A 16,801-nucleotide genomic window follows, 5' to 3' on the forward strand; every position below is an offset into this window, starting at 1 on the left:
GATTCTGAACAAACGCTGCAACATCAAACTGTCTAGAAACATCTTTGATTGTCATGAATCCACGGCTTCATTTCAGAAGGAAGGTTTTTTTGGAAGAGTCCTAACATTTTGTGTTCTGTATAATCATAATTACACAGCAAATTCAATAATACTGAATCAAAACTAGGGCAGTAAATAGACTCATATTTAATCGCGACTAATCGCATGATTTTTATAGTTAATGCACATAAAGTGGCAATCAATGCAAATTAATTTGTTGAAACAATTTAGAGAGCTGTTGAGTCAACTGATGCATGACGTTTGTATTACTTTTATCAACTTCTCTGGTCTCAGCTGTGTGCTCGATCCGTTGGTAACTGGGTTCACATCGGGAGTAAATGCAGAGAACTTGTCAAGAGAACCATCTGATGTGTTTATTTATTTTTATCTGTTTCTGCTCGTTTGTTTCTGTCTACTTTCTCCTTCTACATCTTCTTCTTTAGTGATTTCTGCCCATGTTACTTCTCTCCACTTAATGCCACTTCAAACTCTGCTTACTTTTCACAGCGTTACTGCTGCTTAATTCACTAAATGTGTAAAAGGAATTTGTGTTAAGGTGTAATTCTGAGAGCACTAATTAAAACTTAACTTGATGATTATTAACATTTATTACCATTATTAGTGGTACACTGTATCCCCTCTGAGCTTTGCTTGCTTGTCCCTTAGCTCTGTCCACTACAATTTTGTCCTCTTGCTATATTGTTTATATGCATCATGTACAGTTTGCTTTGTTTCTGTTGTTCCTGTCTCCTCCTCCTTTTGTCCTTTCTCTTCTTTCCAATCTCCCTCTCCTGTGTCTGGGTCTCTAGCCAGGAGTTTTTTTTTTTCCTTAGTATTTACTCTAGAGGTTTCAGGCTCTGTGTTCGGTGAAGCGCTTCCAAACAATCTGAATTGTATTTGACGCTTTATGGACAAAATAAAATAAAACTGAGCGGAGGCAGCCGGAGACACTGAACTGAACTTCAGTATCACTCTTCGGGAAACATATACGTGATCACGTGACGTTGTGGAGAGTTCGTCCATGTTTATTTACGGTCTGTGGTTTGTGGAGGAGATCGGGCGACGCTGCTGCAGGGCCACAAAACCCCTTAACGGAGGAGGTTGGGGTGGATGGATGGGTCGAGAATCTCCTGCTTTAAAACTAATATTGATTTCATATGACTTATCTAAACCTAAATTCATATTCTTTATTTTATTCATGATGGTAATGGTTCTCTAATCTTCTAATGATAATAATAATAATAAAGAAACATTTGAGACTACTACCACGACTGCAGTTCCTCTTTTGGCTTCCCCCGCTGTGCAAGTACCCCCTTTTTCTGTCGTTTTCCCCAGAGTTTATTAAGGAGCAGAGCTGTCAAGCTGTTTATTTCATGAGTGTGATTAATGCAGCGGTGTAGTTAGATGGTGGGACACACACACACACACACACACACAGTCACTCACACACACACACACACAAAAAGGAAAACTGCATGAATGAGCAAGTTGGAGAGCTCACGCTATTCCACTCTGTCGACCTGACAGCCATGACAGAGTCTGGAAATTCACATCAGCCTCTGTCTGCTAACAACGGCCCCTGACGCAATTAGCTAAGCAGATTATATAAAAGACAGACTCGTCCTCCTGAACTTGTATCTTCATCACAGATCTCCTGTTTTCTTTATATTTAACCAAAAAGAAAAAGAAAGAAAGAGCGAAACCCTCTATGAACGCTGTCTGGTCCAGGACAGTTATTCTCTGCATGTATAGCACATTGCAGAGTTCTTTCATTCACATTTAACTTTTAGGAACGTCATGGCTATAAATTCACATAACTGTCAGTTCAGCCTGTTTAAATCCTGACGATTAAAGGTCAACGCAGCAGCGGTGTCAGTAAATCAAAAAAGGCCTGTTGTCAACCAGAGCTGAGGAGAAGTCAAATGAAAAAAAATAAAAATTGGTCTCCAAAATTGACTCCCGACAAACACCTGAACAAATTGATAGCAGGTCAAGACGGACGAGCTGTTTTCGGCCGATCTGCAGTTGCAGCAGGTTTAATAATACACACTCAGTCACGGTGAAAAAAAAAACCTTCCACTTCTCTCAATTCTGACTTGCATTCGCTGAGATATCCCACTTACGAAGATCACCATATAATGGGTTACACCATTATGGGCTCAGCAAGAAAAGAAAAGAAAGCTCCATGGCAGCATTCAGAAACAGAAGCTGTGCTTCACTTTGTGCACATTCTAGCAGTGTGTATACCCGTGTGTTCGGTGTACAAAATATCAGGGCACCTTATTAATTTCCCCGTTTTAAATCTGCTTTAGACATGAAGGAGACGCAGGCTTGTGTGCAAACAGCATCACGTTGCAGCCTTGCGCAGGCATGGTGCAATTGGACCAATCAGCAGCAAGCTAGAGTACAGCATCCCTCCAAGTTTTATCAGCACCAACGATCGAGGCTCACAGAGACCGTTGCCCCTCTCTGGTGGCTATTTGGTTGTTGTCAAAATCAGACCAGCAGCATTTGAAAGTGTTGCATATGAACGGGTGAACACAAGAACGTGTGCACTGAGGATCCACAAATGGAACTGTGTTTGAGGTTCTTTTACAAACAAAAATCTAAAATCCCTTCGGTAAACCTTTTTTATTTATTTACTTACAGATACCACAGCTCTGATTTTGATCAAACTTGGAGGAGAAATCCACGAACCTCTTTCTGCTGATTGAACCAATGCTCATGTCACAGACTCAGTGTAATAGTGATCAAACGTGAATATGAATTTGTTGGGAATAGGGGAAGAGGGAATATTAATATTTCCTATATTTTGTACACCTGACAAACTAAATATACGGCAATAGAAAGTACTCACATCCACTCTATAGACCTCAGTTTGTTTAACATGCAACAAGGCTCAAGTGTGTTTTTTATCATTCAGTTAAGAAAAAAAGCACAAGGTGACTTTAAAATCATTTCCAATCTCTTAAAATGTTTAAAACATGTTTTATTATTCATGCAGCCTAAAGAATTATGGAGGGTTGCCCCTCCAGGTTCTCTGACTGCGTTCCTGATGTGAGGGAGTTTAAAATAGAAACCTCTGACATGTGTCTTTATGAGGGGCTTCCATTCAGGGAGAGGTCGCTGAATATTTATATCATAACCATCATTATCATCATCATCATCATCATGAGCTCATGTTCAGCAGCACGCTCGCAGGAGAGAGGCACATTACCTTGACCACCAAAACAAGCACTCAGGATACTTTGTGGATACCAAGGAATGTAGCCAACTAGCATCATGACAACTACAGAGCCTGAGTTATATCAAATGGGAAGGTTGGTTTTTGGCTTTTTGACTGGGGCTCAAAGTGCAGGGACAGGGTTATGTAAGGAAAAGAAAAATCGGGGGTTTGCGGTGGTAGTGGTGGGGGGAGGGGGGTAGGTTGGGGTCTTAACACTTGAAAATGTTCTAATTCTGACTTCAGTAAGTTGAGCAATGAGCAGAATTACCTTTGTTGTACACTGCAAAGGGCAAATAAAAGAGATCGACAAATTGAGAACAACCAAAAGCAATGAGATGATTAAACAGAGAGCAACAGAATTCATTTTAGCATCGGAACAAATACAAACCTTTGTCCTGGTGATAATCGTGGCTAAAGCTTGGCTAAAAGGGCATTTAGAGAAGGTAATGTAATGCAGAAACAACAGTCTTTCCAGGGTTTTACTTTTGGCTACATTCCCGTCTTATCCGACTGAGTCTTGGTGGAAAACTCCTACCTTTGAAATTCGGTCGGATTCTGGCGTCGTAGCCCGACACTTTGCCCATGAGCTTGTCCAGAAACTCGGACGGCGGCATCGGGGTGGTAGCTTTCCTCGCCGCGGCCTCTTTCGACGCCGCCAAGCTGGAAGACAGGAGAGAGGGTTTTTTGGTTAGAGGCGGACGCAAAGGCAGGAGAGCTTTGTAGCTCACGTTTGGTAAGAACAAGAACTTTTGATCGGTGAGAAGGTGAATCCACATTCTTTGTCGAGTTTCAAATCCAAAACAATTTGCTGGAGACTCACAATGTTACCAACAACCAACCTAAAAACAACCTTGATTTACATTTAAACTCCAGGATACCAGCCACAGGCGCTTCAATGGCTCACCCAAGAACTGAGGCTATAGTCTCCACCTAGTTAGCTCCTGACTCGCCAGTTAAACCTTGGCAAACCAATAATAATCCCTCTCTGGTTAAATTTCCACCTCAGATTCCAGGGTCAAATAAAGATCTTGCCCCAAAGAGCAAAAATTACGGAAGAAACGTCAAGAGTTGGATCTTTCTCTGTTTGTTTTAGTCACATAAACATGGAAAAAGTTAATTGCACTTTCCACATGTCTTCGTTATAATCGGTACAACACCAAGAAAATATTTTGCCAAACCTGAACTGGAAAAAGTCAGACATGAAGGTGGTTTCTGAAGATCATCAAAATTAGTTACTAGCCTCTTCAAACACACATGAACCCTTTAGAGGCTACTGTCTCCCAACAAGTCACACTATGCTGCATGAGGACAAAGAGTTCAGTACTAGCGTCTTTACATTTAATGAAATTACTTTTACGCAAATATTCGTCAAATGTTCCATATTTTCTACACGAATATCTGCACCACCAACATTATCACATAGTACTTAAAAAACTACATTTGCTTACATTGCCTACATTTTGATACTTGTCACCTGCCCCCTGCTGGATTTATCCATGCTCTGCAGTCAATATCAGGCTTTTGGCAGCCATTTCCAATATGGCTGCATCCATCGACTTTCCTTTTTTTTCGAATCAGATCTTTTTCTAATGTTGAAAACTTTCAGTCAGAATGGTATTTTATTATAATTAAGTCATTACTACAAATCACTTTAAACATCATGTTATTATAAAATTGGGTTGAAAAGTTGTGTATCAAATATGATACAGTAGGTATATATATATATATATAGTAACTGAACTAAGTTGTTAATGCATTTAATTTTTTTATAATTTAATTAAACTGGTTATTTAGGAGATTAAAATCTCATCTTTAAATATGCATTCATTTATACCATATTACAGGATTTTTTTATATTTAAGCATGATTATTCTATGAGGTTCACTTGGTAATTATTTTATTTTGTAGTAATCGATTCTCACTAAGACAGTTAAATGAAAATCACAACCTGTATTTATCTATTTTTATTTATCTATTGTGTCTCTGAATTTATCTATTCAGAGACACATTCATTCTTTCATCTGAGATTCGTCCATCTTTGCCTGAGCAATGACAGAAACTGTTTTTTATTTATTTTTTTATTCCAAAAGGCAAAAATAAAAAGGTTGTGAAAGAGATCCTGTTTGGAAAAAAGCAAAATCAAACCAAAAGAAATGTTAGAAATGTTTGAAATGTTCCAAACACATTAAACAGTTTTGTTTTTGTTCTTTTTCATAAAAAGCAATAATCATTGATTTATCAAATACGATAAATTTATCAAATACGATAACCCTAACCCTAACGATAAATAATATGATAACCCTAAACCAAAAATCATACAAGGAAATATTTTTAGATTTTTATTATTCTTATTTATTTATTATTGAAATGTCATCATTTTATATGTCAGGCTTCACAAGGTTAAGTCCTAATAAATTAAATGCGTTTCTAATTTTATTTGATATATTTCACACTGAAGTCGAAACACAAGAATAATTTATTTCTGTTTTCTAAACGTTTAATGATGTTTTTATTTTAAACTGAACGCTCGATCCGCGTTTAAACCTGATGAACAGCTGATGTGTAGATTTTTTTTTTGTCAGACATCAACCAGTCCACAGGAAAGCTTCACGGTTTCAACCTCATTTCATTTAGTTTCACCTAATTGAATTAAAAAGTGAATAATTAAGAGTGAACTTTAACAGTCTGTATGTTTAATGCATTAGTGGATATCACACACACTCACACACACACACCTTCCTTTCGTTCTTTTTAAACTAATGCTCTAATTCACTTAACCCGCCCGGTGTCCTGCTGAGTGCCACATTGATTTTACAATAAGGCCGTGGTATTTGCACAGTTGACTTCTTTACCTTATTAAGTCCATCATACTCATTAGATGCTCTCTGCTAATGTCAAATCCCCAGCACGGCCTTTAGCCCACAGACATGTATGAGCCCAGAGCAAACAGTCAATAACAACGCTGCATGGACTCAGCTGATGGACTGAGCCAGAGGAAGCATCCAGGTACACCTGAGGTCTGACGCCCAGAGAAAAACCAAGACTGCACCACATACATGAATAAACAGGGGACAACACTCACCAACTGCCACGAGGGTCAACACGGCACCCGAGCTGTAAAATATGTGACGTGATATTTACAGTAAATGTCAGCTCCGTACACAACAGGCTTCATTTGACTTGTGCTCCTGGGATCTAATGAACTGAGGAGTGATGGAGGTCGTTAAATGTTACCAAGAACTGTCATGAGTCATTTAACTGCTCACGGTGTGTGATCCACACAAAGAGATGGACGTATGAATTCTAACCTTAAAGTTAAACGTCTTTTAAAAAAAAATCTTCTTAGATCTCAGAAATATCCATAAAATTAAGAATATCCGTAGTTTGCAAAATACTGTAATTTAAAAAAGAAGCATCGTGAATTTATAAAAAACACATCCAGAATTTCTAAATACGTTCATATCATTTATGAACGCAAAGTGTCCTGATCTTGGAAGATAGTTGAGTTTCCAAAGAAGGTCTTTACAAAAGCATCCTGTTCTGTTCTGAACCCAACAAGGACATCCTGCCTTTCCTAAATGTTTTAATAGTCGAGCCACTCTAAAAAAAAACAAAAAAAAACGAATCGCTCTGCAAAAGCCCTTCACGTTCAAAAGATGTCCTGAACTTCCTGACTTTCCAAAATTGGTCTAAACTCCTCACACTCAAGCAGCTTCCTCACTTCCAGCTAGTCTCAGTAAATTCTCTTTTCTTCCAAAGAAATCTAGAAAATATATACTTTGCACAATAATTCACTTTAAAAAGTTTATGTTAATGTTCCCTGGTGCTTCTAAATTGTTCTGCTCTTCCAAACGTCTACATATGTGACCTCTGTAGCAGGACATCACTTTGACAAAAGGCCATGGCTTTTAAAAACTCTTAAATATATATATATCCTTTGAAAAAGGAAAACTAAAATTCCTAAGACTTTTAATATTTTTTTTTCTCCAAAATACCTTAAAAATCCACCTGTTTTCTAAAAATGTCCCCTATTTCCAAAATCAGCACAACCAAGCAAAATCATCCAGACTTCACTAAAATGTTTTTGCTTAGTTTTTTAAAAAAGACAGAAAACAGAAGAATCCTTCATTTCAGAAAAAGGATTCTCTGCTAAATTGTCCCAGTCTTACAAAAGTCCCCTTAGTTTACTTTCAGAAAAGGCCACGGCTTTTTAACAACTCCTATCCTTACCTTTCAAAGACATCCCATCCTCGACATGACAGAAACATCTTAAACTCTCTTTCTAGAAATGTCATCGCTCTGCAAAAGCACTTCACTTGACAAAATGTCCTTGAACAACTCACATCCAAATGTGTCCTTATGATAAAGAAAACAAATGTGTTTTTTAAGAACATTTAACCATTGCTAAATTGTCCAAATCTCCAAACAATTCTCCATCGTTGGCTTTAAACAGAGTCTCCCTACCTGAAAAGATCATGGCATGTATATACATCTTTCATAAATATCCTAAAATTAGCCAGACTTTTCCTAACTTTGCAATAACAACCATTTTTTTCCAATTCTTACAAAATGTCTTACAAATGAACCTATTGTGCAAAAAGAAATCTCACATTCCATAAACATCCCTAATTTCCTGACTTTCTGAAATCCTCACATCCAAAAATCTTTTTACTGTTCTGAGTTTCCATAAAATCTAATATCTATACCTTGCAGGGAAGTCATTTTAAAGAGAAATGCTTCCATCTTAAACCATGTCCAGATTTCTTTAAAAATGTTCTCACATTCCTAAACTGTCCTGATCTTCCAAACTTCCCCATACAGTAGTAGACTTTCCAAACTAGACCTCACTTCCTCAAAAGGTCCCAGCTTTTAAATAATCTACAAGAACAAACCAATTTTCAAAAAAATCTCAACACTTTGCAGAATGACCTGTTTTCTTAAAATCCCCACATCCAAATATCTACGTACTTTCAAAAACTCTCCCGACTTTCCATCAAATTTCTTCACAACCAGTAATATCTAAACCTTAAAGGAGGAGCTGCTTAAAAAAAAAAAATAAAAAAAACTGCATTCATTTCAAACTAGATTTTTTAAAACAAGAATTGTTCCGAAAACTTTCAAACTTCCCCTTAAAGTAGTTGACTTTCCAAACAAGGCATCGCTTCCTCACAAGGTCACAGCTTTTAAGAACTCCGCAAGAACATGCATACTTTCTAAAATATCTTAAAAATCAAAAGTGTTACCAACAAAATCCTAAACATCTTGACTTTCCAAACTGTCCCGACCGTCAAGGCCTAAAACGTTCAGTAAATCAGTCAAAATGCAGCTATTTATTCAGGAGGAACAGCTGATCATCAGTCAGCTCTTCGTGCCCCAGGTTGTGTAAACATTTTAAAAAGGCACGCGTTGGGATTTGCATTGGAACGCTTGGATGCTTCGGTTGGACTGAAAGTGAAGTGACAGCGAGTTGATTCTGAGCGAGGACTGAAGTGACCCGTGGCCTTACAGTGGAGCTGCATTAGAGGCCACTTGTAGTGCATTTCGTTGCATCAGTTCTCGCTGCGCCTGGAGAAGCATGAACACGGACGGCAGTGTGATCCGGGCTAAAAATAAGCTGCTGTACTGACCCATTTCATCTGACTAGCGCTTCACAATGAGCTTTGTTAGCGAGCGGAGACGGCTGAGGGAGGAACTCTATCTACCTTTATACGGCGTCTCTTAATTAATTAGTCAGTGATTTTACACAGTAATTAGTTGCTTCCTCTTGTTAGCGACGAGACAAAGAATCTAGTTCAATGTTCTTATATAAGAACTTATGACGGTGGGTGAAATTAAGATTATTTGTTCTTTTTGTTAGTAACATCTCACTTTTATCAGATGCTGCACAATTCACCTTTTTTGCACTTTTACGAATACGAATCCTCGTATTGTCTTCCCATCGACCATGCAATGTTTCTCCTCCCGGGTCAAAACATAAATTCCCAAACCAAATATTCAGAATAGAAGAATCCACTTGGATGAAGAATCTTCAGGGAAACTCAAACAAGCTTTAATATACTGTGACCTGGACGACTGAGAATCATCTTACAATGAGATGTAAGAATCTACTTTTTCACTGTGTACACGCTGCAGCTGTTGTTGCTGCAGCTGTTGTTGTAGCCTGACATTCTCAGAATATGAGTCTGGTAAAACACCATTTAGATTTCACTATGGGACGTTTCTGCACAAAAATTGAACGTGTTTAACTACTGTTGGACTCTTCTGTCCATCTTTCAGACCAGATCTTTTAAAGCATTTTGAGACAATTTGTGTCGTTATCGAATCCATATAAATAAAATTGAATTGAACCAAGCTGAATCACCACATAAAGCCTCGCCCCCAGATGATCTGATTGGCCCGGCAGATCATTGCAGGAGCAGAATCAGTTCCCAACAGAGAGACTCCACACCAACCTTTCCACCACAAAGAAAAAGTCAGTCTGTCTTGCAGGCTCACTGTTCTTTTACAATGGTTCACGCAGAATCATGCATTCCAAATAAAGTGCCGCAGTTTTCATTAAGCCTGTTTGCAGACCGTTGGATGTTAAGGCTGAGCTCAGTTAATCTGAAACGTTTGTGACGTACAGGAAAAATGTAATATTTCTGATGGTTGGGGCATCACTTACTAAATGTTGCAGTCACATTTAACTTCATTATGGTTATTTCGCATAATCCAAACATCACTCTACACGAGTGAAACATGTAGACGGAGATTATGTCTAAAAAAGGCTTGCAAATTTAAAGAAACCCACTGGTAATCAAAAATTCTATTTGCACCTAAACATGACTCAGAAATGTTTTTAAAAAAACGATTTAAGGCCTGACGGGAATCTTTGTGACACACATGTTTTATTCTGGATCAGCCTGAACCAAACTTTTACAGTGAGGCGAAGTTATGGACTGGGTTTATGAGGAATAATTCATTTTAGTGCAGGAACATTTTCACTTTGCAGCACTCAAGACGCCCAAGTGAGGCAGCCATCAGGACTTCATGTTAGCTCAGGGTATCAATGATTGAAAGGAGACAAAATGATTTTGAGCTGAGGCCGAGCTAAGAACTAGAGGAACAACACCAACCGGATCTGACTTTTCTGTTTTGGTTTTTAGACTTTTTGAAGTCCTTACAGCCTCCTGCAAGAAAGTCCTTACAGCCTCCTGCAAGATGGAGAGGTGCAAATTATGCATCCATTAGTTGGAACTCCTGATGAGTGCATGGGAGGAGAGCCCCGCCGCTGCATTAATCTCTCATAAATTAAAATGACAGATGATACAGTCGGCTGCGCCTACATTTTCACCTTCTTAATGTAAAACCGCCAACCGTGACTTTCAATATGGTAGATCGGGTCGCGCTGCACGATAAACAGCAGCATTAGCAATTCATAAACACGTAATGCAGTCGCCGCTGACGCCTTATCAGGAAACTGCTGATCAGAATCGCTGTCCGCTGGGTGGAAATGAGAATCACGGAGGAGGAGGAGGAGGAGGCGTGATCGGAACAACAAAACAAAACAGGACCAATCTTGTTGGTTTTCTGTGTCATTGTGTATTTGTGCAGAAGTGAATAAACACCCCGAGTAAATACAACTGCACAAATACACACAAACCCTTCAAGACCTTGCGACCAGCTCATCAGTGAAAAACATTGGGAAAGAAATCATGAAGGGCAACAATGAGAGACGGAGGGAGGAGTGGGAGGGTGTGTGTTTGTGTTTTTATTAAGTTGTGGGTGCAAAACCCGTGCAGAATGCCAACAGTGTGGGGCCATGTTTTTACTGGGTCTTATAACTGTTAAGACATATGTCAATGGAAGGTCCTCGCGAAGATAGAAACGGCGGTGATGAATAAATAAATAATGAGTGAGTGAGAAAGACTTCACAGCTTGTTCCACAATATGTCTCGTTTCACCAAGTCATGAAGCGCACACGACAAACAGCTGTTCATGGTTCTGGAACAACCGCAGACAGAGATCCATTAGAGACAGAAGCTGTTATAATATTCTACTGACCACGTACAGAGCAAAAGTGAGATCAGATCTCAAGTGCTGGCTGGGGACGCATGTGTAGACACATTTTTAATGCCACATGTGTCCACAGGTGCTTAAGCTGGACACTTGTAATCAGGTTGTCTAGGTCAGATGTGAGGTCTGAATGAGACTAAGAGTGAAAACAAAAGACCAACAGACAAGATCATATACAGTTGAGTATATAAACACAAGACACAAGTGAGACTAATAGACATAGGCGCCGTATCCTACGTATGTAGCCTACGTTGGTGCACGTCATTTATACTTTTGCGCTCATCAGTCTGTCTTGCTCTCCAACAACACCACCCAAACAAAAGGTTCTCAGTCTCCCAGGTCATGGTCTTGAAGATGTTTCACCAATTATCCACCATAAGGAACAAAGGAAGCCAATCAGATGAAACATCTTCAAGAATACCCAAACAAGTCCAGAAGCTTTAAGGCTCATTTAAAGTACTGCAGGACATAGACGCCGTAACCTACGTACGTAGCCTGTTTCCATTTCCTGCTTCACTTTCAGCAATGGCGACTGAAACTTTCACCAACACGAGTCGTACAAATGTTTGTATCTAACCTCCTCAGTTAGCCTTTCCTCGATGTGTTCCATCTTTATTGATCCAAAACAATCAATTGCAGAGATGGAGAAGCAGCCGTAAATAGTGAAGCGGAAACACGCTACTACCAAGTGGACCAATCACAGCTCTTGTGGTCTGCGTCGGTGCACGTAGTTACATTTCTGGGGAGGTGCCTACAGGCTACGATGCTAGGGTCTACAATCATCAATTTCACGCAGAGGTCTAAACTGCCTATAAAGAGGGAGGAGCAAACAATCACCAGCGTGGGCAAACAAACACAGGAACTAGAAATAGCTAAAAGACAGAAGTGAAAGATTTCAAAATAAAACTGAAAAAAACAAAGTATTAAAGTATTTAATCCACTGCTACATTAAAATAAAACTTTATTCTGGAAGCTCCTCAGGAACATTCTCCAGACAGATGCTGTTTCATCAGACACTGATTCGACTCATATCTCAGCCTCCGTCCTGCAGTCACATGACCTCCTCAACATACATGTGAACACTCACACACGGCAGCAGCCACCAGTGACAGACTCTCTGTGCCATTAAAACAGTGACAGCGCTGTTGACGATCATCAATCACCCTGACTGTAATGACATTTTAATGATCAGAACCCAGAGCCTTAATGACACTGATTCTATGTCTGATGAATGACGGAGGAAAATTAGCAAAATTAACGCGAGAAGATGCCAAACGGAAAGTGCAAAGTAAGAAAAGTTAGTCTACACTTAAAGAGGAACATCACTATGGAGCCTCTTCAGCCTCTTTTACCTCATTGTTTTGGGTTTACTGACCACTTATTGTATAGTTCAGTAAAGAACATATAGTGAGATTAAGAGTGCTACCACTGAAACAATGAAAACAAGCAGAAGAGAGACCACATAAAATATAAAAGAATGTAAAAGTAAAAGATGTCAATAAGTAATGTAATGTGACTAAAATAATGTAGTAAAACATGCAGCATGTAGTAAGACTCCAGAGCGGCTTTACAGTCGTGACAGGCGCCAGTTTTCAGCAAACTAGGTCTGATAAATCCCCGGTCTACGACTGACCAAGCCCCAAACATCCCAGACAAAGGTCGCTGGTGGAAAATCTGACAGCAAAGAATATTGGACACATATTGATTATTCAAACATAAACTCGAAATCCTTTATCATTTGATTTGTTCCTGCAAATTCATGAGAAGCATTGCAAGAAGCTTTATGCTAGGCTAGCTCCTCAGTGCCCAGATTCTATATCTAAGCTAGACAAATAAGTCCACACCTGCAGAACATCACCAACTCTGCAGCTCCATGAAGACTTTTTAGCCTCTTTTGCCTCATTTGTTTTGGATTTATTGACCATTTACCGTACGTTTTCTCTGAAACCATCTTTACACATGTGCTGTGCAGCAAACTATTAAAGAAATCGACTGCATACTACTTGGCCAGCCACAAACATCCCTGCTGGTTTTAGCTGGTGGAGAAACTGGAACATCTAGATCCAAAGATATTCTCAGGAGAATGAATATTGGACAAACTGTGAATAAATTGCTGAGTTTCTGCTGATGTGGAAACAGGGAGCTGGCAGCTGTGCAATCCTACATGTAGTTATAGAAGAGGTCACCCGTAAGGTCATTGGTTCCAATCAACCCAACGTCTTGAACAAGCACCTGAAACTATTCCTGGGGTGTGTTGCATGGCTGCCCACTGCTCCAAGTGTGCTCACATGTTTAAATACAGAGAACAAATTCTAATTATGTATGTGTACATAAATACATGGTAAAAGATAAAAAAAGAAAAAATAGTCTGATTTAAATTCACATTAGCTCGGATTCACCAGAGGGGACGTGACCACTTCTGGCCTGTTTAATGAGCAATGACAAACATTTTCTTTCTTGAAAAAACTAAGAAATGTAATGAGCATAAATAAAAAAAAAAAACAGAAATATCTGAGGCGCTGTGTAAAAACTCCTGTAATTGATGTTATTATGATTAAGTGAATAAATGATGCTTCACACTGCGCTCACAGCTGAGCGACGAGTCTGCGCTCTAAATGACGACAGTGACGCTGATGATGTTGTAAAGATCATAAATCACAACACAGATAATCACATTAAAAGCGTCGTGACGGATGATGTTGACGATCGGACTGAAAAGTTTAAGTTAAACGTCATGTTGTGAAAAAACGCTGCGACTTTTGATGGATGTCGCCGTGAGAGCTTCTCGTCTACATCCAAGATTATGATTTACTGTTTTATCAATGTTCTGGACCTGGCATTCATTGGTGTGGATGTTACTTAGACATGTAGCACCCACCTAGACCAGACCAGGCACCCCCACCCCATAGCAATGACACTCCTTGATGGCAGCAGCCATCCCCAGCAGGATGCAGCCTGACACAGACACACACACAAAAACACTTTAGGAACAACTAAAAAAGACATGAAGAACAACACAAGGTGTTGACCTGGCCTCCAAATTCACTAGATCCCAAACTGATGAAGTATCTGTGGGATGATCCACAGAGGCCCCTCCCCTCAAAGGCCCCCCCACTAACAACATTCATGTTACCAAACACCACAGGACACCCTCAGAAGGCCCATGTCCATTCTCTGATAAGTCACCACAAGAGAGACCTGCACAATATTAGGAAGGTGGTCATAATGTTACGCCTGATCGGTGCATTTCAGACTCGAGGACACAGTCACAGTTTGAGGGGGGGTTGACTCAGTCTCATGATTCAGTCTGAGTCCACTCAAGTACATTTTTGCGATTTGGAACTAATTTTGACAGAGGCACGCTTCAGGCCGATAAGCAACATGATACATCAAGACTTTCTACCGTTTGTGGCCTTTCAGCGTCTGAGATTATTTGACCTTTAGTTGCCGACCTCCCAATTTGGCGAGCCATTTTTTATTTTTTTTTTTAAATGCCAGTGCACAGAGCCAGCATGTGTCACACCTCAAGGTTTCTTTTTGTTTTACCAGAAGGAAGCCGGAGATGTCCGAGATGTCACAATATGTCGAAACTAAAGTTTTTATTTTTTAGTCCAAAGAGACTAAAAGTCATCACACAGACGGGTCACAGACGGATCAAATCAGCGGTTAAAGATGAGAGGTCTGACGTTAGACGTACAAGAGATGCTAGTTTTTAGGAGCAGGTGCAGAGAGGACGGGAATGGATGGGTTTATAAACTCTATCTCTCTGCTTGTCACTATTAATTAACAAAACATGGGCATAAATGCAAAACCAAAAAGCATTTTCATTAAGCTCTGCTATTTGTTTTTTTTTTTTTTTTTGGAGACTCCAGTGTGTCATCAGCAGACTCGCCCCTGGCCGTCCTCTCTGTCTTAACAGAAGGTCATGTGTCTTCAGGCCAGCGCTGCACTTTATGTCATCGTCGTTCTGAAAATGAAAAACCCTAATATTGATTTTATTATTTGGCCTCGCGTATGACACGGTCTGATCTCTGAGACTCGGAACAAAGAGAGAGAGTTTGAACTCCTGACGCCGCCTTTGACAAAGAGTCTGAATCTCTCTCTTACTTCCAACAGCACGTCAGTTTAATGTTTTATAAATATGAATATACTGGAGCTTTGTACTACATATACCTATATACTGTATAAAGATGTTACTGGTTGAATATTATTAAATAAAAGATAACTAGAAATATCCCAAAACACATGAGACAAAGACCTCACGTTTACATCCCTCCTGACCAACCTGATAACAAGTGTCCAGGTGTGAACACTGATCTGGTGTCAGTCCACATGTGGAGGTGGTCTGGGACACATGTGACCTCCTTCCTTTGGTAGTGTGAACACACAATGAGTCCTGGGTCACATTAAAGACCACCTACTCAACGGGGCTGATCTGAGGAAGAGGAGTTTAACTCATTCATTCAACCACTAGTAGAAATGATCACATGAATAAGTGATGTCTGTTCATTAGTAATGAGAGCCTTTTAAAAGATTCTGGCCTTGGAGCTGAGAACCAAACTAAATAATAAATAAACAATAATTAACTAATTAAATGATTGAATATGAGTCGGCTGTGTGTAATTCATTAAAAAACGTAAAGGGCATGTGGTTAACTAAGGATGAAATCATGTATAAGGAGCCTCGAGGAATTAAGTTTAATATATTTCAAATGGCACAACAGTGAAACTACAGCGCGTATGGAAGCTTATTGGGTTTTATAATCTGAGCTCTGTCTCTAAAATATCTAACATCAACGTGAGAATGAGAGAAAGACTTGACAGCTTGTTCCAAGATATGGATCATCTCCACAAGTCATGACAAACCCACAAAAACCAACGCTGTTAATGGTTCTGAAACAGCAGCAGGTAGAGATCCATTATATGCAGCAGCTGATACGATATTCTACTCCACCCAAATTATGTCACGGTTTATTTATATGCAGAGTGTAAATCTGAGATCAGATCTAAAGTTCTGGCCGGGGACGCGTGTGGAGACACATTTTAATTAAGACCAGGTGTGAACACAGATACTTAAAGATGGATTGTCCAGGTCGGATGTTAACGTGAGGTCTGAACAAGACTAAAGAGACACCGGGAAATTTAAAGAAAACTGTGAAAACACACAAATGTAAAAGGACAAACTGTTGAAAGACACAAGAAATAAATTTAAATAAGAGACTTTCATTAATACACAGGATTAGATGTTACAATCCCTTGTGCCAAAATCCCAGGCAAAACACATTTAGAGGCCCTGTCCAGCTGAGAAACCCTAACAAACCTACAGTCATGTGATATGACGCTTAACCTACAATCTAAATGAACTAAGTAAATGCTGCTGGCTTGTAAGCCCACAGAGCAGCAGAGGATAATTTGAACCTTGTGAAATATAAGATAACCTAACGCTGCTGGCTTGTATGGCCCGCTCAGCAGCTAACCATAG

General features: G+C 39.5%; 1 protein-coding gene across 5 annotated transcripts in view; it reads right to left on the bottom strand.

Moving 5' to 3' along the window:
* glra1 (glycine receptor, alpha 1) overlaps positions 1 to 16,801 on the bottom strand; it is a gene marked incomplete at both ends in the record, with an annotated part of 110,675 nt that overhangs the window by 75,857 nt on the left and 18,017 nt on the right. For 2 of the 5 annotated variants that reach the window (XM_084549718.1, XM_084549720.1), the window contains one exon: positions 3,801 to 3,925. In XM_084549718.1, coding sequence (XP_084405844.1) covers positions 3,801 to 3,925 — 125 coding nt within the window. Of the gene's footprint in view, positions 1 to 3,533; positions 3,546 to 3,758; positions 3,926 to 16,801 lie in introns of all 5 variants that reach the window. The other 3 variants (XM_084549719.1, XM_084549717.1, XM_084549716.1) reach the window with 3 other exon arrangements.

Source organism: Chelon labrosus (genome assembly GCF_963514085.1).
Source record: "Chelon labrosus genome assembly, chromosome: 8".
NCBI lineage: Eukaryota > Metazoa > Chordata > Actinopteri > Mugiliformes > Mugilidae > Chelon > Chelon labrosus.